The following is a 23109-nucleotide window of genomic DNA, read 5'->3' as shown; positions in this document are numbered from 1 at the left end:
TTGAATATATTAATTCTAATTTTTTTCGCGTTTAACCTCCCAAAAACCACCATATGATTATGAAAGACGGGGTAGGGGAGGACTCCGGAAATTTCGGCTACCTGGGGTTCTTTATCAAGTGCAACTAAATCTAAGCACACGGGCCTCAAGCATTATCGAAAATTCGGTTGCCGCGGCTGGGATTCGTTTCCACGACCTGCGGGTCAGCCGTTGGGCATCATAACAGCTATAGACCACTGGGTGGGTATTGATTTTATTTAATATTCCAGCGTTGTAGTACAGGGTCTCGAACGAAACTGTTTCACCTACATTCGACAAGTAGCCCCGCCGCTGGGGTCTAGTGGCTAAGGTACTCAGCTGCTGACCCGCAGGGCGCGGTACCGAATCCCGGCTGCAGCGCCTGCATTTTCGATGGAGTCGGAAATGCTGTACAGGCCCGTGTACTCAGATATGGGTGCACGTTAAAGAACCCCAGGTGGTCGAAATTTTCGGAACCCTCCACTACGACCTCTGTCATAATCATATGGTGGTTCTGGGACGGTAAACCCCACACATCAATAAATAACATTCGACAAGTAACATAAACTTAGAAACTGTCACGACCACAAGAATGCAGCTCACGAATCGTAACAGGCAGCTGCGAACGCACCGAGTTGCACGGCGGCAGGATAGCGGGCAGTGATGCGTGTCTGCCCGTTCACACTTGGACGACCCTTTTACGCCGCCAGCCCGTTTACGCGGAAACCACAGGAATGAGCGACCTCGGCATTCGCTGCCGCATTCGGGAGAGCAGTGTTTGGATTTGAAGGATGTGCGCCGCTCACACATCGACACCTGCCGATCGAGGGCTCCGTAAATACGCTCCGGAAGTCGTCCGCGTAAACACGGAAGCCCCACAAACATCCCAGTTACAGCAAGTCTCGAAAGCCAGCTCATTCGAGGCTCTCGAAAAGACTAAATTTACGATCCTGGAAGGAGTTGTAAAACTTCGCCGGATGAAATACCTATGCGTTGCAATATGTAAGATTATCCAGCGAATAAACTGTATGAAAGTGGGTGTGCATGCCGAATTGCTTATGTGTGGTGACGCAAGTGAATATCAAGAAGTGATTGCGCCATGGCAGAGCGCTGCAATGCCTTCGGTAGCCTCGTCCATATACGGTTCTTCAAGAGCATGCCTACTGACAGCGAAAACCGCCAGGCCTGCGCAACACTGTCGCAGCGAAGGTCGGAAAAGTGGCCCTTCAGAGACCTTTTTCAGCGCTCTTTGGGTAGCTGCTGCAAGCACACTTGCTGGGTACCCACTGCGTCATTAATCATTGTGTAGTCGGCAAACATTCATTATGGCATCCACCATTCTTCGGTGAAGCGTGGTACGCGCTGCACACTTTCGAGAAACTTTGCGCAATTTTTTCGTGCTGTGGTTGACGACGATCAAGAATCGTGCCCGAAGCTTTTGTAATCCCCACAATCCCCCACAGTGGGTATGCGCCACAGTTAAAAGGTGGACGAAAATCAAGCTTTCGGAAAGGGTTCGAGTAAACTCGCGTTATGATTGATTGATTGATGTGTGGAGTTTAACGTCACAAAACCACCACATGATTATGAGAGACGCCGTAGTGGAGGGCTCCGGAAATTTCGACCACCTGGGGTGCAACTGGCATTATGTGACTCGCATTATGTAACATCTGATTGTGCCTTCGCTGTTCTAAAACACTTCATTACTCATATTACCGCGGATTCTTTCCCGGCATCAAGCCTGCCTATACGGCCAGTTTGCACAGAAGCTTCAAGCGCCAGCGTAGCTCAAACAGTTCTCTAAGACGGAGTACCAGTCCGGTCTAAAGTCTAGCTCGTCGTAAATGTTTTTTAGGTGGATAGCCATTTGAATGAAGTGTGCACTTGAAGAGGTGGTGGGCTCTGCATTGCGGACTGGTACTCCGTCTTAGAGAACTGCTTGACCTCACCCCTTTTTTGTTTGTATAACACGATGTGAAGAACTCTCCATGTGAAGAACTCGCGCTGTGTTAGGCATTTAGTGTTTATGAGTAACACTTGAACGCTTACTTTCGCGATTTGATTGTACTTTTGTTCGCTTGATTTTGTCATGATTGCCCAAGCCCATGGTATTAGGTTCCTTCCGTTCAAAAAGAGTCTGACTGATAGTACTCCTTACGACTTGTTTATGTTGTTGAGACTTTATTCATTATGGAAAAGTCGCATGATCGATAGACACGCCGAGCCACCACGGTCGACGAGATCTGTCTTCCGAGAAGCAGCTGCTCAAGTGCGCAGTGTTGTCGAGACTTTTGACCCCGTTCCGGAGTGGCTTCCCGTTCTTGACGCTTGTGTGTGTTTGCCTGACGTCTGATGAAGTATGTTCTGTGTACTTTACTGGTGATAAATGTCATTCATTAAAAAAAAAAAAGCCAGCGTAGCTCAGTGGTAGATTACTGGGGTGGCACGCAGGGGACCCAAGTTTGAATTCCATTGTGTCCCTTACCATTTCTTTTTGTTAGTTACTGGCTCGTTTTTATTATTCCGTGCAACGGTGGTTACGGACACCGGCGGCGGACTACTACGGCGCACACGTGGCCCGCGTTGCGATCGCGTATCAGCTTTCGTTGTAAAAAAAAAGGGGGGGCACGTTTTTGGAAAAGCCTTCCAGCTTCAGCGAGAGAGACTCGATCGCATGCAATAGAGAAGTAAAGGAAGGATGGTCTCGCACAGAGCAACGCGGCGATTCTCGGCGCGTCGGGGGACAAACGCACGGCGAGGCCACACCGAGCTGGCCGACGCGTGCAGCGACCGGAAAAGGCAAAATGGTTCCAGCGGCATACATTAACCCGATTCAGAGGTATACGCTCTTTCGGTCCCACCAGCGCCAGGAGGCATCGGGTGAGCACGGCAGTCGCTTTGTGAATCGCCGCAATAGTGCAGGTGATTAACGCCGCGCTTTCTGGCGATGCCACGAGTTGTATGCCAGTATTTAATTTTATTTTATACTAGTAGACGGCCTTTCCCAGTACAAGAAGCGGCGCATCGACCTAGTTGGCGACACCGACAAAGCTCACTTCGCATGGGGCCGGCTCAAAACGCCTGTCCTATCAACGCAATCGCTCAGCTGCAAATTGAAGACTTGCGAAGTTTTTGCACAAACTAACAGGCGCGTACGAGATGTCACAGCAAATAGAATTTTTTTTAATTGTTGGGGTTCAACATCTCAAAATCAGGATACAAACATGAGGGGCGCCGTATATGGAGGGCTTAGAAAATTTAGAACCCGCCGGGGGTTCTGAACGCGCACTTGAACCTATAGGTATACAGGATTTGAATGTTCTCGCCTTCACCGAAAATGCAGCCGCCGAGCCCAAGATTCGATCCCGCGATCATTAGGTCAGCAGTTAAGTACCATTGATTGATATGTGGGGTTTAACGTCCCAAAAACACGTTACGATTGTGCTAGAGACGCCGTGGTGGAGGGCTCCGAAAATTTCGACCACCTGGGGTTCTTTATAACGTGCACCCAAATCAGAACACACGGGCCTACAAACCAATAGACCATTTGTGGCGGGTCGGCAAAGACGGGTTTTCGCAACAAAAGTTATCTCGCTGATGGGGAAGCATACAGTTCGTCTCAGACGCGTTTTCTCCGGGAGATAGAAGAAATATACCTTCGAAGAAAACACCAGGTAGTGAAACCTGTGTGAAGTCGGATGATTTTTTTTTTCTTTTTTTTTGCGCAGCGCCACTTGCACAAGCTTTCTGCGTACTATGGCAGAAACGCCGCAATGCCCGTGGTTGCGTCCGGCGCTGAGCTGCCGCTTTCCTCGTCATTGCTGGCCCCGCCGTGGTGGTCTAGTAGCTAAGGTACTCGGCTACTGACCCGCAGGTCGCGGGTTCAAATACCGGCTGCGGCGGCTGCATTTCCGATGGAGGCGGAAATGTCGAAGCCCGTGTGCTCAGATTCGGGTGCACGTTAAAGAACCCCAGGTGGTCGAAATTTCCGGAGCCCTCCCCTACGGCGTCTCTCATAATGATATGGTGGTTTTGGGACGTTAAACCCCACATATCAATCATCGTCATTGCTGGGCAAGCGCGCCATGCTTCGGTGCACCGATTCTCCACGCTACTCGTATCGTGGACGATACATGGACGTCGGAACTTCATAAACTACTGTCTATGAGAGCGCTGCTTAGTAGCGCCTGCGAAGTAAATACACAGATTTTTTTTTTATGAGTTAGGAGTGCGATACTCAGCTTGAAACATTCTCCGTATAGCATCATCATTTCGCAGTCCGCCGCAGTGTTGTATAGAGGTTAAGGTTCCCGGCTGCTCGCACCCGAAGGTCGCTGGTGTGATCCCTGCCATGGCGGTCACATTTCGATGGAGGAGAACGGTAGAGGGCGCTAGAGGTCCGCGTACTTTGCGATGCAAGTGCACGTTAAGGACCAGCACATGTTCACACGCTCCGGAGCCCGCCACTACGATGTCTTTCATAATTATAACGTTGTTTGCGGACGCGAAACCTTAGATATCACCATTTCGAAGCTGATAAAAAAAAAAAGCGTGTTTCCTTTTGCCTAAATATTTTTCGCGTCTGTTCATTGAACATGCTTGGGAAGTCGGTGCTTGTGCCTGTCGTTTCGCGTGCTTAAAAATGTAAGGGTTATGAATTCCCCGAACCAGCGCTTTGATTAAAAAAAATGTACGTTAAGACCTTTCCTCCCTTCAAAAAGAAAAACTAAGCGTATATCATGCATGAAATATACCGAGTCAACGAAGAGCAAGGTGACAAAGGATTGCTACTCAAATATTGCGCGCACGAGTACTATCCCAGTGTTTACAAAGCTGCCTGATAAAGCGGTTATCGCAATGTGCGCAGCTTCGTTGAGCATAAGCTTTCTTCTGCTTTCGGCATCCGCCAAACCGCGTGGGGCACGTATACAGGGGGCGCGGCACCACGGCTGACCAACGAGACTTGCGACTGCAGACCGCGGGACGGAAGACGTCTACGCTGCAGAGCAGCGACTGCGAGCGTGCCACTCGGCGACGGCGCGATCAGAAAGAAGGCCTCGGTGACACGCGGCCGCTTCAAGGGCGCGACACGTACCTCGAGGAAGCGGCCGCCTGCGACGCCCACACAGCGCACGAAAGTAGGCGACGATGAGAGGTGCGCGTCTGGAAAAAGATGCCAACGCACGCACAACGTCTGGCGCCACGCGTCCCTGACGTTTCAAACCATTTCGTTTAGCGTCTCGAGAGAGTTCAGTATTACGGAAATCTTCGTTTAAATTGGGGTTTTTTCACTAGCTACCGAGTCAAGTTGCGATCTGCGCCATTCTTTGTACAAAGAAGATATCGATGTGCATCCAGCTGAGCGCCTCGGTGGAACAGCGGTAACGGCGATCGGTTGCATGCTTAACCGAAGATCGCGGTTTCACTCCAGGCCGCTGTGGTCGCATCGCAATGTAGGTGACATGGTTAAGATCGGTGTACAGTGCGGTTTCAGAGCACGTTAAAAATTACCAGATAATCGTAATTTCCAGAGCCCTGCTCTACAGTGCGCCTCATAATCATATCGTGGGTTTTGGGACGTGAAACCAGAGTTATTATTCTTGATTGATAAGTGAGGTTTAGTGTCCCAAAACCACCATATGAATATGAGAAACGCCGTAGTGGAGGACTCAGGAAATTTTGACCGCCTGTGGTTCATTAACGTCCACCAAAATCTGAGCACACGAGGCTACAGCATTTTTACCCCCATCGAAAATGCAGCCGCCGCGCTTTTATTATTCTTATGCATTGAACTGTGCTAAAGGGAAAGCTCACGCAGATTAAAAAATTTGTGGTTCGCGCACAGTTCTACCAGACGTTGGCGCAGCCACAATGTGCACCATTAAATAATGTAACCATTAGGAAATTTCCGTTCGCCCGAAACGCTTCCCGTAAGAGTTGTGTTAATTTTTTTGCATCATATGCACGACCAAAAAGAGTTAAGGGTGCTTCTAACGCGAAAATTTCGAAATGTAGCTTGCGTAAAACTGCACTGGTAAGGGGTGCCACCGTGAAATAGAAGGCGTCAAGATCCGTACCGAACGCTACCACAGCGAACGAAACCTAACCTGCATGACGGACAAGCGAGTACGGTTTTCAAGCAGACTTTCTTCCATGGATCAGCTCTCTTCTGGCAAAGACTTATGTGTGGTGAAAATCAAGCGGGACATGCCGGCGAGGCGCTAGAAAAGTGAACCGCCTTGAAAGCACGAGCCTAGCATCCCGCATTTCGGAAGGCCCCGCAGAGCAGTCGTGTTCACAAGCAGACGCGGAAACCATCGCGCCTTGTTCGACAAGTGCCGAACGGCATTCCCCGCACACCACGGGCTTGCCTCAGGTGGGGCCAGACAAACAGCCCCCCCACCTACCTTCTCCTGACGACACCCCTCCTCCTCAGCCACAGCGTCGCGAGGGGGGCGCCTCCAACAGGCAAAACACAAAAAGATGGCGGTCACTCATGCATCACAGTTCCGCCGGTTCCACTCGGCGCGGCCGAGGAAGAGCGCGGCAAGCCGAGCAAGTCCCCGCGCCAGCGAGCATCCCGTAGAGCCGCGTTCGCGCTGATTCAACGCCGCTTGTTACTTATTCACCCCACGCGCTGCATCCCAGACCCGTCGAAGCGCGGAAGGAGCTAAAAAGAAACGATAAAAAGATCAGACGAGCAGTCACAGGCGCGACTTTCCGTAAGACAACGAAGGCGAGATGATGAAACACCGTGTTGGCAACTCTCCGGTCCTGGACACGAGACCAAAAAATGTGAGCCTCTTCACCTCGCGTTGCCCTCGAAACCGGAGCGATGACACATTTGTGTCGTCGCAAGAAACTTGTTCAGCTATATAAGAAAAATAAAAAAAAAACATCGCCAAAATTTATGCAGCATACGCATACGTGTGTGGCAGCGATTGCCACGCAGTGGGCTCTAATCACGTGCTTAACTTCGATTAGCCAGTTTACTCCGAGTAAAATACCCTTCGCGACAGGAATGTTGATCTTGGGGGCCCGAACGAAGGAGGGGCAACCTGTTGATCGTCGATTTCTCCACGAGAACGACGAGGAAAGAACAAGCGCGGCGACCACAGTGGCATACTTTTTTCCATGAGACCTTCACAGGCGAGTAAGAGATACGGTGTTGTGACTTCGGTAGTTAAAAAAAAAAGACGATCAAGATGGCTTAACTATTGCAGCCACGTTACTGGCTGAGTTAGATAACCATGAAAACGCGGAGCTCAAGAAGACTGCGAAAAAGAACGCAATTATGGTCGTTGACACGCCGAACCACAGCCGACCCCATATCGCAAAAGCACAACAGCAGAAACACAGTACGTTGAATGATGATTACTTCATAGGGAGAAACAGTAACGACGCCGCGCTTATTTCTTCCATTTTTTTTCTTTGAAAGTCACTTCTACGAAGACACCACCGGCTATCCAGAACAATCGCAATATATTTGATGTATGACAGATAAACGTTCTGTAGCGGCATCAATAGATTACTTCGGCCTGCGTAGGTCCTCGGAATGCGAATAACCTAGCAATCATGTACCGACGTGAATCTGGACGATCAATGGATAGTTAGATCGCAATACTTGCGCAACGCGATAGCGCACGCTTGTTTGATTGGCCAAGCAATCCAGCTCCGCCAAATGAAGAAGCGCCCGCTACATGGTATACGCTAAGTATCATCAATGAACACCGGTAAAGAGCGTTCGGTAAACTTAAGCGAGGCGACTAGCACACCTCAGCCCAAAATACACATAAACTCTGCGCGATGGCTGGCAGTGCTGCCGTACTAACCGGACCTGCCACGTTGTTACAGAGGGAGCATGTCCGAAGAGCGAGGAGGGAGGCGACCCGCACTGCGCTCGAGCATCGCCACTGCAACGAATGCAGTCTCCGGCTGATGCAAAACACGAGGGTCGTCATCCAGACGGACGTCGTCCAGTTGCAAAATGCGGTGGAAGACACATGTGAAGCCTCATAGCGAACCACGCGTTCTTCTGACATGCCGGCAACAACGTGTCAGGGAATGGGACAGTTGGCGCGACGCGGTAAACAAAACAGTGTCACCAAGCAACCGACACGCGCGCGTATCCCACCTGTACTTACCTACTTCCGCTGAATCGGAGGCCGACGTTACGCACAGCAGCACGCAAACAGTCCCCAAGAGTACCCGGCGGTTATCCGAAAAGCCCATCTCGGTGGCCGCGCATCAGTTCATCCTGCAGCCGATGAGCAGATTCAAGACTGAGCGGCAACTCGCCGGCGCTTCAGCAGCTTCGATGCCGTCCCCGAGGCGGCGCTGGGCCTCAGCATACTCGCGCATGCGCAAGAGGAATCGCTGAACGCGCTCGCTCACCGCACGCGCCTTGCGCTCACGGCGCTCCACGCGGCGGCGGCGGCGGTGCTCCGAACGCGGGGCAAGGGTTACTGACTGCAGTTCTGCCCAGTCAAGTCGACCACCACGTACACGGGCCCCTTCTGAGCCGCTTTTCTCGCAACAGCCGTATAATGCGGTCCTGTTTTTGCCGTCGCACTGCCCGCCACTTTCCAGGCTCTGCTGCTTTGCTCACCCCTCCGAGGGCGTCGCTGGCGCCAAGCATGTTTTTGCCACGTGGGCCCCTGTGCTTTTCTGGCAGAAGAGTCTCGTTTGACCGCTTTCTGCGCTACTGTGCAGCGGGCCAAGAAACGAGAAGAGTGATTGCGTGCAACAGCGCAAAGTGCCACAATGCCTTAAGGAGTGTATAATAATAATAATAATAATAATAATAATAATAATAATAATAATAATAATAATAACTTGTGTATTTGGACACACTTATAAACCTCCACCACAGAAGAGCAAGTTCCGCTCAATAAATTCCTCATTCCCCATGCCAAATCGAATCTAAAGAATCTCGACTTCAGTCATTTACTCTTTTTATCGCATTCAGCGCTGTTGTAAAGAAGATGGCTAGTAATGTGCCAACCAGTGGCGTAGCCAGGGGGTAGGACATGTTCAAACCCCCTGGCTTTTGAATTTTTTTTTTTTAATTTTGCATGTGTATGCGCACTAACACTCGCAAGAACATGCATGGAGGGTCGTTGAACCCTCCATGAAAAAAAAAAAAATCTGACTACGCTTTTGATACTGCAAGGCCGAAGTAACGTAGTATTATTTAAGTCATTTCACATATGAATTGTGCATTGGCGTAAACAAGTTTGTGACAAGTATTCTAATGAGCATTTCTCTGCACCCTTTGCTATTAAAGCATTCTACCGTTGTGCGCATTTTTTATGTGTAAATTCTCAATGAATAATTTGCTATTTCTGTTGGTGCTAGATGCCTAAATAACAATAGTGTTTTTGAGAAACGCCATAGTGAGGAGCCCTAATTTCGACCAGCAGTAGTTCTTCAGCGTACATATAAACGAAAATACACGCCTGTTTTTTTTTTTTTTTTTACGTTTCATTTCCCCCCCCCCCCCCCCCTCGAATTGCGCAACGTGGACCAGGAAGTCGAAGTGGTGTCCTCAAGCATAACAGAGCAACACCTTAGCCGGAAACGCTCAACTGACCGTCCCACCGGAGGCGTAGGTTTTCCAATCACCCTGGAGAAGGTGGCAGGGAGTGCACGAATGTATGTATGCTGAAAAATTAATGCACTTCTAGCCAGGAAACACTACGTTGCCATTGTTAGTCATAAGCCTGGGATCAACAGCCTTTTCAGGCGTTGAGTCAAGTTGCAAGAAGCCGACAAGACGGGGGCTGGATGGCAAATAGAAAAGGGGAGGAGGAGGGCTTTGCGGGCAAAGAGAACAAACCATTGAACCGACCTCCAATAATTACAAGGTGAAGAAATGTGTCCAAAATTATTTAAAAACTACAGAAAGAAGGCATCTGCGTGCTACCTGCGGCGTTTTTTTTCACTGTTAAAAAAGGCATCTTCAGATGCGCACCAAAATTAATTACGAGAATAATTATGAAAATTAAGCCAGTTAACTCGTTAACCAGTGGAAATAGCCAATCGAGTCCAATGGGCGAATTCGAGTACTTCTGCGAATAACCGACGCATTAAACAGCGCGTCTCCCATTCACTTCGAAACGAAAATGACCTCAATGTCGACACTGTTCCCCTCGCATTGGGTGAGGAGGATAAATGAGCGTCGATAAGCGACCACGAAGCAACATGGAAGGTTGATAACAGCGAGAGAAACAGTGTCGTCGCTGAGGGCGTTGTCGAAGTACATGGTAGATGCACTGGCTGTTTGGTGCGTCGGTTTCGATTTCACCTGCTAAATTAGGCAGATTTCATCACTCCACGGGTATTACCAGTGGCCGCCTTTCAAAATTTTCGAAGTTGCTATAAGCGCTGTTAGCAGAAAGGACTTGAATTCACATATCGGACTTGATCGCTTATTTTCATGTGCACTAGTTCAAAAGGTAATTGTTTTAATTTCTATAGTTACTAACGTAAATAATACTTGTTCACATCCGAAGATACCTTCTTCCACAGCAAAGGGAACGCTGCAGGTATAAGACACCTCCTTTTCTAAATTTTTAACCAATGTTGGACACATTTCTTGAAGCACCTTGCATGCAAAACAGCCTAACGTTTGGCTCAATTCTGGCTAAGTGGGAAGATGGGGCACAGTGCGAAATGGAGGCGATCTTCTTTGTTCCTGTCTAACCGCAAGGGAGGTCAAAAATGCCGCATAAAAGTGACAGGCGGGTTCTGACACCATGCCGGAGGTCGGGTAACAGGCTGCATGTGGCCCCGCCAGTTGCCGACTCCTGGTACACGCAATGCAGCAAGGTCATTCTATCTACAGAATGAATAAGAGAGCTTTTTTTTTTTCAGAATTTGTACCAACGTTATTGGCCTGAATAAACGCTACATATGACTTATAGTAGGTTGAACACCTCGACACGACTCTCAAAGTTTAAAAGTGAATAGTTTGCGATTGATGGTCGGGCTATACATTAAAAAGTATGCACTAAGTTGTTGAAGTACACACTTAGGAAATGATATCGCTATCGTTTTCAACTCTTGAAGGTGAAGCTTAAGGACCCCCCCCCCCCCCTCATTTTGTTTTCCATTTCGCGGTATTCAAGTGCGCAGTATAACTGAGTTATGTTGCACACATGATCCTGGGCCAACTTCCTTATCAAAAACAGAACGGATACTTTGCCGACCCTGCGACGTTGTTGGTACTCAGCCTGTAGTAGTTTGCACGATTCCCCTGCCCTTAGTTATATCGATGGGAAGTTGCCACACCGCGAGTTGTTGAATAATTCGGAAGGGCCGCTTGAGCAAAATACTTTTGCTCATTGAGAGCTTACCGAGGGCCATTCACTGTCATATGCTCAGAAGCATTTCGCTGTTTTGAACTTTTTACCAATGACCACTTACTAAGGCACACTGCATGTCATTCAAGCGGCCACTCGAACTGTTCGAAAGTTAATTTGGGACGCAATCGCTCTTTAAGATGAACACCTTTTTTTTTTCACTTATAGAGCTTTCTCGAGCGCTGGCAATGCTCAGCACAAAATGGTTAGATATTTTCGCATGCCAGTGGTGCAGAGAGAGTGAGAGAAATACAGAAGGAACAGAGAGGTTGCCTTGATGAAGACTCCGGTTCGAAATGCTCTCCTTGGAAAGGGAAAAAGGGGGTGTAATAATTGATTGGTCGATATGTGGGGTTTAACGTCCCAAAGCCACCGAATGATTATGAGAGACGCCGTAGTGGAGAGCTCCGGAAATTTCGACCACCTGGGGTTTTTTAACGTGCACCCGCATCTCAGCACATGGGCCTACAGCATTTTCGCCTCCATTGGAAATGCAGCTGCTGCAGCTGGGATTCGATCCCGCGACCTGTGGGTAAGCAGCTGAGTAGCTTAGTCACTAGACCACCGCGGCGGGGCAAGGGGGTGTAGTAGAACGAGATATTGCGATGAGAGCCCATATTTCGAAGCACATTTCAATTTCTGTCAGAACAACTTCACATATCGTTAGCTTTCCATGACATATTTTAAGACACAGCTTCGTTGATCCTGGACGCAAACGTACGAGCGAGTATCGTGACCAGGCTATCGAATATTCACCTTTTGGGCACGAAGACCTTACGTCTTTGAACTCGCACTGCACCTACACACGCACTATAGCTATGAAATGGGATTGAAGCAGCCAGAATTAACTGATCAGTTACATAGTTTATACCCCAAAAAACGAATCACTGATCAATATTAAAGGTCTTGACATGACAAAAAAATTTCCTCTCTTCTGTTTTGCCTTTTATCCTTCGCGACAGCAACTGAACTAGGAAGGTGTGTGTGTGTGTGTGTGTGTGTGTGTGTGTGTGTGTGTGTGTGTGTGTGTGTGTGTGTGTGTGTGTGTGTGTGTGTGTGTGTGTGTGTGTGTGTGTGTGTGTGTGTGTGTGTGTGTGTGTGTGTGTGTGTGTAGGAAGGGGCTCAACTTGAGACTTCAATCGGCTTATATTGACGCGGTGTCCACAATTCAAAGGCGGCTAGAGCACTAAGCAATTTAAATGCAAATGGAGCTACTCGAATAATGCACGCTGTAGTCGTTCGTGGCTACCGCGCTCTGTTGCTGGGCACGAGGTCAATGGTTCTGCTCTTAGCCGCGGCGGCTGCATTCCAATGTAATTTGAATGCTTGAGTGTCCATGCATTTACACTTACGGGCGCGTTGAATAATCTCTGGCACCTGCATTAACCTGGAAACCGGCGCGACGGCGTTTTTCACAGCCTTTTACCTGGGATCTTACAAATCTGCCAATGAAGTGACACAGGACGCCCCATTGCAGCGGCATGTTTCCAGCGACAAAAAGAGAAAGAGCGTCGCAAGTGGCACATTTATAAGCAAAAAAAAAGCAAACATTTAAGAAATGATGTTTATGTTTGATCAGGCGTTAGCCATTCACCCTGATTTTTTCCAATGTTCATGCACGTGGCCCCTTCTTTTTGTTGTTGTTGTTGTTACTGTTGTCGTCGTCGTTGTTGTTGTTGTTGTTGATGTTGATGGTGATGACAAGAAAACAGTAGTTATTTAGTCATGTTTTTATGGTCATTGCCGAATACAATTGTTGAAGTGGTAGTGCCCTTGTTATCATCTCCTCACCCAGCTGAAGCCGACAGCTTTCTATATCTTATGCCTTCCTTCTGAGTTTCTTTTCCTCTTTAATAACGTGTCTTAATACTGCGAGGTGAACTGCAAGTAGACGCCTATTCAACCAGCTTACGTCTGGCTCGCCTGCGTCAAGCGCAGCGTCCGGCAAAGCATGTGGCACCTTTTCACGTACCTTCAATGCTACGACCTGCACTAATGATGATGAAAAGAAGATTGATGATCTGCGATCTGTAAAAGTCACAGGTTCGGGAAACTCAAAGTGCAGTTATCTAAAGAGAGCACACAAAGACTGCATATGAATTAGCTATAGATGCATATCATACAAAAGGCCACGTAGCGCTATAATATTGCCTTCTTGCCTTCATCTGCCACTGATCTCAATTTTATTTATTTATTTATTTATTTATTTATTTATTTATTTATTTATTTATTTATTTATTTATTTATTTATTTATTTATTTATTTTTTTATTTATTTATTAACCGTCCCCGCCACGGTAGTCTAGTGGCTAAGGTACTCGGCTGCTGACCCGCAGATGGCGGGATCGAATCCCGCCTGCGGCGGCTGCATTTTCGATGGAGGCGGAAATGTTGTAGGTCCGTCTGCTCAGATTTTAATGCACGTTAAAGGACCCTAAGTTGTAGAAATTTTCCGGAGCCCTGTTACACCCAACAAATCTATCTAGGTGGAAGGGATTTCCACTCGTTGATGCATAATGATAATGACAAATTTTGAAAGAGTCATCCTGGCGAAAATAGGGGCCACCATTTTGTGCGCACGATCGAAGCAGTTCGAGGTACGAGAAACCGTAATCATATGAGATTGGCTGCATGATAAGTTGTTGTGGTGAAGCAGGTGAATGAGCAGTAGCCGAGTACGTCACCTGCGCATGGCGAGTGTTGCAAGTCTAAGCTCGGCTTTTCATTATGAAACACTTGCGTAACGTGAGTACTACGATGAGATAAACCAAGTGGCTTTATTCTGTACTATTTTGAACATGTTAATACTACCTTTTAGATTAGAACGCCATATGATTGAAGCGCATTCCAGAGATGGCCGAACCAATAAATTGAAAACGCGCAATCGTGTATCCGTATTTGTGAAATGCAAGCCTCGTTAAAGGAGGCCGAGGTGCATGAGAGTCTTATTAGTAATGTGCTTCATGTGTGCACTCCAGCTTATATCAGAAGTGAGTATGATGCAGATACTTAATTGATGCAACTTGTTTGATTTCTGAATCGTTTGTTTGGTATGAGTGATATTAGCACACAGAAGTGATATTAGCGAGCAATGAGTGATTAGTTTTTCGACGTTAACTTCCATCTGCCAATAGTGGCACAATTCCCTTATCCTGGTGAGGTCAGCTCGTAGTTTGGATACGTCGGCTACACAGCTTCATCTTCGTATACATAACACAATCGTCCACAAAAATACGGATTGACGAAGCTCATTAACGTATACAAAGAAAGGAAAAGTGCCCGGTACACTGACCTGCGGCACAGACCGCCACGGTGGATCAGTGGTTAAGGTGCTCGGCTGCTGACCCGAATGTCATGGGTTCGATTTCAGCAGCGTCATTCACGTTTTTGGTTGAGGCCCGCGCATACTGTACGTGGTCCATGCACGTTGAAGTCATGGCAGCGCTCAGTTGGGGCAGTGCTCGGCGAGAACTATGCTTGCTAGCATCGTGGATCACGAACGACACAACTGCTTAGCACGGAATCCACCAAGCGAGTCCTGTGTGCACCATCTTTCCTATCTCTTATTTTTGTCGCTCCTGTGCGGCGAGTGCTCCCTCTTTCTTGTCTTTCTACTATTCTTTTTTCTTTATCATCGTTCTCCCCATAGAGTTTCGTAATATACACTAGAGGGAACTCTGGCGCTAGCGTCTACGGGCGCTGCAACGCACGGCGCTTCAGCGAGCATGGGAATGATGGGTAGTACACACATTTGTCTAATCTTCGTAATTTTGGCATGCTTCTGGCTCCGTGCGTGTTCGTGTGGCTTGGAGCTGTTTTCTCACGAAACAAAAAATCAGCAAATGTTCAGTGGTTATGCTTCCCCACCTCAGTTTTTAAAGCTTACCTTTTCAAACCAGGTCACGAAGTTCAAAAGGTTTCGTTCTTTTGTTCAAAACGAAACCGTAACCAGCAATAAACGAAGCCGCAAGTATAATTCGCCGCTCGCAAGTACGAAGACTAGGCAAATGTGTGTACTACCCATCATTCCCATGGTCACTGAACGATCGCAGCGCCAGAGTCCCCTCTAGTTAATTTTGGGAAACTCTACGCTTCTCCCATCCCCTACAAGGCACTGCGCCATGTCGCCAATTAGGCAGACGGAAATTAGGTGTCTTTCTTCAACACCAGATGGTCAAAATTCTAGGAGCCCTCGACTATGACGTCTCTCATGATCATCGCGGTTTTGGAATGTTAAACAACAGGTGTTATAATTATGCCCTGTGGTACACCAGGTGCTACTCGGGTTGGATGAGATAATGAAGTGGTTAAGCTTAACCAACTGACACCAGTTGTTTAGAAATTCTTGAATCCATGCAAGAAGGTGTAAATTTGGTGTAAATCTATGCAATAAACGTGTAAATCCGTTCAAGAAGATGTAAGGCTCTTTTCTTCTTTTGACACCAGAATAATCATGCATAGCTACCGTGCAGTTGTTTTGTCATCAAGACAGATTTTACAAGTTTTTTTAATTATTGGGTTGTGGAGAACGCAACCAAAAGCCTCTGAGAAATCTATGAAAATAGCATCGAAGTAGACGGACATATGCAGGGCTGTGGGCAGCTCTGCCACGAGTTTGAAAAGTTGTGTGTGACATCATGAGTTGGGCGTTGAGAAACAAACTGTTACGGTTGAGATGGCCCATGACCTGAGAGTATATCATGTGCTTTAGTAACTTGCAAGAAGTGGACGAGAGTAATATCAGCCTATATATAGTTAGGGTGATTTCTGTAGCCAGGTTTCAAATCATCATCATCAGTCTGACTACGCCCACAGCAGGGCAAAGGCCTCTCCCATGATCCGCCAATCAACCCGGTCTTGTGCTTTCCGTTGTCACAATATACCTTCGAACTTTTAAATCTCATCGGCCCACCTAACTTTCTGTCTCCCCTTCGTGTGTTTGCCTTCTCTGGGAATCCAGTCAGTTGCCCTTAATGAGCAGCGGTTATCCTGCCAAAGTGCAGGATAGCCGCTGGTTTCATATAGGTACCACATAAGCAGATTTCCAGTCGTCAGTTGTAAAACCAGTGAAGGTAATCCTGGAAATGAAAGTCAGCACGTTAGCTGAATGCTGACAGATTAGTTTCAGATGTTGATTGAGTAATTTTAGTAGTTGATTCAAGGATTGATGTCGTCATTGTGAACAGACGTGGCTTTGTTATTTACATCTCGGTCTCGCTTTTCTTGCAAATGACATGGGCGCAAGAATGGCCCCAAAATGATGCAAAAGATGGATATATTGGGCCTTCATCTTCTCCATCTATTCTGACAGAGACGTGTTTACTCTGCGCCTATAAAGTCTTGACCATGCAGCCGCCGATGTGGGTGTCATCGGGACCATGAAAATAAATACATTTAATCTCAGCATTCACAACTTAAGTTTATCGCGCAGAAAAGCGGACAGGTTGCGTACTCAACAATTATCCACAACCTCTACTCACCCAGAGATCACTTTTTAAAAATTTGTACCTAAATCTAATAACTTTTCTTCAGTGTGTTTTTAGTAATATTGCGTTTTTTATCTTAGTTATTATCGTTGCTTATTTTTCAAGGTGGCATATGTGCGATTGAAAACTCCAGGCCTTTGAGCGCTTATGTTTCGTTGCACGGCAGATACTATGTATAGGCTAGATGGTCCAGTTTATATAACTGATGGTCGAATCGCGCAAACAGGGAGTTGTGGCCTGACGATAGCTGTCGTGCGTTTTCACCCAAAAATCGATGAAGGCAACGGCCAACGATGAAAAAAGAAAAAAAGAAAGAAAGAATGAGACAAAGAAAAAACACGAAAGAAAAAAAGAAGAAAGTGAAACAAAGAGAGAAAGAAAGAAAGAAAAAATTAAAGCGAAAGAACGGAATAAAGAATGAGAGAGAAAGAAAGAAAGCGAGAAAGAAAGAAAGAAAGAAAGGAAGAAAGAAAGGAAGAAAGAAAGAAAGAAAGAAAGAAAGAAAGAAAGAAAGAAAGAAAGAAAGAAAGAAAGAAAGAAAGAAAGAAAGAAAGAAAGAAAGAAAGGAAGAAGTAGCTATGAAGCGAAAATTAAAAGTTCTATTCTTTTCCTGCTCTTTTTCGCTCTGTCGTAGGACAGCATTGTTGCATGGTTGCTCCGTATATCTCGGGATAGAAATGGGCGTTGCCAAAAAGGTGGCACCAAGCAGTAGCCACAGCCGCCACTATGCGTGCCCAACGCGAAGGCCCGGATGCTGCAGCGGTGGCTGTACTTCATGGGGTTTGCGCAGTTGGGAGGCTGTTTATACTAGGACCCGCTTGTTCGTGCTACCATTGGAGCGTGTGTAAGCAGCTGAGGAAGTCGAAGCGACAGCGCATCCAGTTTTCCTGCGGCAGCTGATTGACTTTGAAACCGACTTTTCACCCCTACTGCGCGGTTTGGACGTGACCACTACTTGAGGTTCTTTCGCCGCCTCTTATTATCTTCGTTGCTGCCTCGCTGCTCGCGACCTCTTTGCTCAGCTGAGTTTAGAAGTCCTTGAAATTAAGGCAGCCACAGAGGCTAACAAAAAATAAAAAATATATATGTAAGCGTGCTCGCGTTCTTCCATCGCGGGTTGTTGACAAGTGCAAGACTGGGCCCGTATTAAAAAAGAAAACAGCTTGTGTTGGAATTTTTCGAAGCAGATTACAGTAAGTGGAGATATCACTAGCAAACTCAACCAGTCAATAGAAAAATTCCCCTTACGAGTACGAGGGAAGGGCTTTTGAAATTCAGATGTTATAGATAGAGTTACATAGTGTGTGTAAAACTAGTCATTTCATATATAAAGAAAACATTCCTGTACGAGATAATAAATAAAAAAGAAAAAAACAAGTGGTACCGTTTTCGGGTACCAATATAGATATATATCGTATGTGTTAGTACAGGGAACTTCGTGAACAAGCCCAGGAAATCTTCATTTTGGCGGCTGATTTTTTGACCGCGGAAGAGGTCGTGCAAGTGTGGAGGCGGGTTTGTGTGCCACCCGGAAACCCTCTTTCCTCAACATCCTTACCAGTTCCTCGCTCATTCCCTCGACGTAAGGCACCGCGATGTGCTAGGGTTGTTAGAAGGATGCTTCATTGTTGGCGACGGTATGGTTCTTATGCAGGCCTATTCGATTGGCTCACGAGACCATTTTGGTGACGTCACCAAGATGTCATGACTCCCTCAGCGCGCTAATTTTATTTTGTCTTGTTTTTTCGTACGCAGACTGTTCGAAGTCGAGTAAAGTCGGGCGAAAACTGTAAACATGCTGCTCAAAAAAAATTGCCTGATGAGCAGTTCTCTCGAAAAGCCTCAGATATGAACATTCGTTCCTCCATGGAGATACGAACATGGACAAAAAGATTGGACGCTGTCGAATCCGTCGTTATCCCAGATTGTCGTGTGGTAAGTGGTATTTATAATTTCTTTCGCATCGATATTCTGTGCACACAAATATACGGAGGTCATTTCAATGGCAAAACGGTGTGTGGTTCTTGTTTTGTTAACTCTCATTGCTTTGAGATAGCCAGCCAGTGCCGTAATGCCTCGTGTTAAGACTTCTTTTTAACAACGTTTATCGTTGGAAAACGACTGACTCCACCACTTCAAGTTTGTGCAGACTAGTATGTCGTGTTACGTGCCACTTATGTAAGTAAAATATGTCGGGGTGTCCAGTGGTAAGATGGTACAGAAGTGGTGCTATACCGTTCGTTTGCTTGACTGTCATTTAATGTGTTGACAAGCTGTAGCTGTAGACGTATTATTGCGTTGATGCTGCCAAATATTCGCGCATGTTCAGTTAGCTTGGCTTGGAAAGCCAGTGCGAATGCATTGCACTGTGCACTGTTTTGTTTAACTACCATTTTTATAAACAAACTGGCCTGCGACTTGATAACCATGTAGATGAGTGTTTTATTGTTATCTTTTTGATCTTCTACCCATTTAATACCGAACGCGTGCAATGTTTGAATCACGAATACACAATGAGACAGTTCTCCGCGTTCGTTTTTCCGAGCCATGTTCGCGTTATAGAGCCCGTGGCAGCGTACTCGCTTCCTCGTGGTATTTACTGTACCATATATGTCAGCGCACGACAATCGAAACTGGGATGCAGCCATACGTATAATTTCTAACGTTGCTCCTGTTTTTATTACGCTGTGTGCTCACCGAGATACAAGGAGAGGCTTACCAAAAATATTTCTGCAAAAAACCTACACGAGACTAGCTCTGAAAAGCGTTAAGGGGCAGTGAACTATAGGAAACATACTGGAAAGTGCATGACAAGAGACCATGTACTGTAATGCACCGAGAAAGCTTTTGGGAACGCTAGAGCGCACTAAATTTCGCCCAATGTCGCTTCTTTGATCAACTTATGTTTGTTTGCAATGTGAAATATTGAATCTGATTATTTTTTTTATTGACTAGCCATATTAGGATGTGTGTATTTCAGGATTCCAGCTATACATCACCGAATTTGGCGTGAGAATGTGAGAAAATTATTGTCTAGGTGCAATTAAGCAACGATACTTCTTATTGGTATCCGTGCTCTATGTTGGCTTCCTTCCCACTCATGCCAAGGAAGTACATAACGATCCCATTATTGAGCATTACTCTGTACTTCGCCTTGCTGAAACATAGCTGGATCCCAAACAACCCCGTGAAGCTGTAGATTACCACTACTGTTGTGGCACGCCGCAACAGAGCAGCCGTAGTGGCTATCTACTTGTGTATGGGTATCTCTGCAGTACCCATCGAAATATTTGGTGCCCCAGATAAATTTGGTGAACTATGTTCCATAAAGTTGGACAACAACCGCTTGTTGATAGTAACTGTGAACTTCTCGCCTACCACGCGTACCAAAGATACTGTGCACTTCCTGCGCCTCACATTAACTGCACATGGACGCCCACGAATGTTAGTTGTGGGAGACTTTCACGTAGGTATAAATACAAAGAAGACTTTTTTACAACTTCTGCACGAGAACAGCCCATTCATCTCCATGGCAACTCACCCCACTGATGGAATGACCTCGCGAAACACTTGTAAATGCCTCTTCTTTGGGAACGAGGCATTGATGCAACCCAGCGCAACATATTTCCACTCACTTGCCCAACGGCAAAGCTTCCTTCATTACGATAAAGGGCTGGAAGAAAGTCTGTTACCCAGTGAGAGAGTTGTGGGAAATTTTCGTATGCAACTATTCGTGCATACTCTCTCATATCGTTTGTCTTGACTTAACGCAAATCAACGCACCTAAATTAATGCGCTCAGAATTCGCATTAAGCAGGATAGTAATCAACGCTGATTTTTTAGCATTATGGCACTAGTATCGTGTATGGTTACCTGTCAGTGGATTCTTATATCGTTATTCAGGATTCATGCTCAAGTGGCAAGGTAATTTTGTATATGGCGGGGTAGATGCCTAAATTCAAGGAACTTTACTTTCTTGTGCAGAAATCATTCGCTTTTTGAAACTTGATCACTTCGCCGAAGGGATGGGGCAAATTCATTTGCAATGCACTTTCCAGAGAAGTCAACACACTGCAAGATCTCACCGACCAAGTACAGTTGACATCAGGACATCGGAACTGCTACCCTTTGATAGTTTTTCCATTCCCCTAGTGGAAATAAATCTGTCCAGAAATGTTTGGAATGTACTGACAGCTGCTACTGTGTGAGTGTATGTAGTATGCCAAATTATGACGACTGCAACAAACATTGCAAAAACATTGTCGTAGTAATGTGGAAAAAGTTGGTAGTTTTTTCATAAGTGCCAGGCACCAACTATTTCCAGAGTTGCAGTGCGGTTGCCGTCCATAACATAGTTGAATGTATAGTGGCCTTGTAAGGCCATCCTGTACAATAGGTGTTGTAAAGAAAGTCTTGTTTCGTGCTGAATGACCAAGAAATAAATAAGGCTTGTCTGGTTTCTTTTTATCTAATCCCGACATTTCACAAGTTGCACAATGCACGGTGTTTACGAAATTGTTACGTACATGGATAATATAGGAGGCATGCCAAACAGGTATGTGTACCCTTCATGACAAATATAAAATAAATGCACTTGCATATGACGCATAAAATGCATCAAGGAAGCCATGCTGGATTCATTTGATTGACAAAATTGTGCGGGGCCGTGCAAACAATATATCAACATATGCATATTTCAATGCTCTTAAACCTGTCAAAGCCTGCAGTACTTTGTGAGCACATAATAGATCGTGGAGTTGACAAAGATTGGTTACCTGCTACCTGCTCAGGGCTCATGAAACTTGCTTTGAGCATTAAACATGACAAACATTTTTGTGAGCCTCTCTACACTGTTGTTGTTACTTGAGGTGCCTGCTTGGGGTGTCTCATGAAGTGTTTCCTGCGAAATAAAGAAATGTACATTCTCTATATAACAAAGCTAAAAGCAAATGAAATTTAAGTGTACCTTTTCACTAATGAACTGAAGATGATCGGGCGCGTTGCGTTGAGGTGCTTCGAATAGAGCCATGGATACTGCTGCCGGTGGAAGGACGTGCGGCATGCATTGGTTGACTCGTCGGAAACCCTTGGAGACAAAGGGCCGTCGTTAGGCTTGTTTGGAATTTACCTGCAAACGATAAGAAAAACTACCCAAATTAGAAGTTCAAAGTAGCCAAAAAGTAGCCTTAGTGCCAACATAAAATTTTCGGCGGGGTCGTAAAGTAACTAATTTAACACAAAGTAGCCACCAATGGCAACCCAGGTTCAGATAATCTATTCTGAATGAAAGCAGCCAATCCACTTCAAAATGGTTTAAAATGCCTGGCGCCACGCTGGTGTGCAGCGCAGTTATGAGGGGTAATTCAGTTTGGAAGAAAATTTTTACACTTGATTTTTTTTTCTCGATACTTAAGAACTTTATTAATTACCATCAGCCACAATCGCTGTCTCAAGTTTGTGCAACAAAGTGTGAATTGCGTTTGTAGGCGCATAATTACTGCGTGTATTTTATTCGGTTCGCACTGATTAAACGACACATGTGATAATTTCATTGCTGATGACTCAGAAACATCACACGCTTTTGGAAAAACATCACGAAAAATCCCAAACGCCTGAGAAACTTTTTAAACCATCGTAATAGCTTTCTGAAACTTGTTCGCCCCATGTTAATTTGTAGTTTTCTAACTTTTTAGATTCAATTGTTTTGAAGGCATTACAAACGCGCATAAACGTTCAAGTAAAAAAAAAGAGATGTCCCACGTGGCTAAAGTGACTTAATTATAACATGATTATAATCTGTACTGACCAAAGGGCGCGTTAATGCCCCTTCTTAGTGATTTTAAAAGGAACAAAGCAAACTTTTGTGTATTAGTGCGCGCAAAATCACAAGAAAGCTTCGTATTTACAAACAATGATGCCAACTCAAGGTAAACTACTGCCTCATCTAGTTTTCTTTTTACAAATCAGTACAGCAAACGTCACGTAGATACATCTACTCAAAGTAGAAGCGCATTATTTACTTGACTGTGAATAAACTGTGAATAGACTGTGAATACAGCTGCATTCGTCTACATAGTACACGGAAGTTTTTAGTTTAATTTTATGTGGAAACGTTGGGATCTTATGAAACTTTGTGTGCATAACTTCAACGCGATAGCGTGCCTGCAGCTAATGACATGGTTTGATACTTTTTGTATTCGCCATTTTCCCCCCTAAATTGGCTCTGTAGATTTAATTAAACTG

At 45.9% G+C, this 23109-nt stretch overlaps 1 protein-coding gene and 1 long non-coding RNA gene across 2 annotated transcripts in view; both read right to left on the bottom strand.

The window, feature by feature from the left end:
* The window catches only part of mgl (low-density lipoprotein receptor-related protein megalin), a 246947-nt gene extending 238629 nt beyond the window's left edge, over nt 1–8318 (bottom strand). The window contains exon 1 of the mRNA XM_075881883.1: nt 8163–8318. Coding sequence (XP_075737998.1) covers nt 8163–8250 — 88 coding nt within the window. The 5' untranslated portion in view covers nt 8251–8318. The remainder of the gene's footprint in view (nt 1–8162) is intronic.
* A 12991-nt stretch (nt 8319–21309) lies between these two features.
* LOC142776799 (uncharacterized) lies at nt 21310–21988 on the bottom strand. Its single transcript, XR_012887811.1, has 2 exons — nt 21833–21988; nt 21310–21766 (listed from the first exon to the last, which is right to left on the bottom strand). It is a non-coding gene; the product is annotated as an uncharacterized LOC142776799 (long non-coding RNA).
* Between the last annotated feature and the right edge of the window lie 1121 nt (nt 21989–23109).

This window comes from Rhipicephalus microplus, chromosome X (genome assembly GCF_043290135.1).
Source record: "Rhipicephalus microplus isolate Deutch F79 chromosome X, USDA_Rmic, whole genome shotgun sequence".
NCBI classification, from domain to species: Eukaryota; Metazoa; Arthropoda; class Arachnida; order Ixodida; family Ixodidae; genus Rhipicephalus; species Rhipicephalus microplus.
This window is presented reverse-complemented; position numbering and strand designations above follow the sequence as displayed.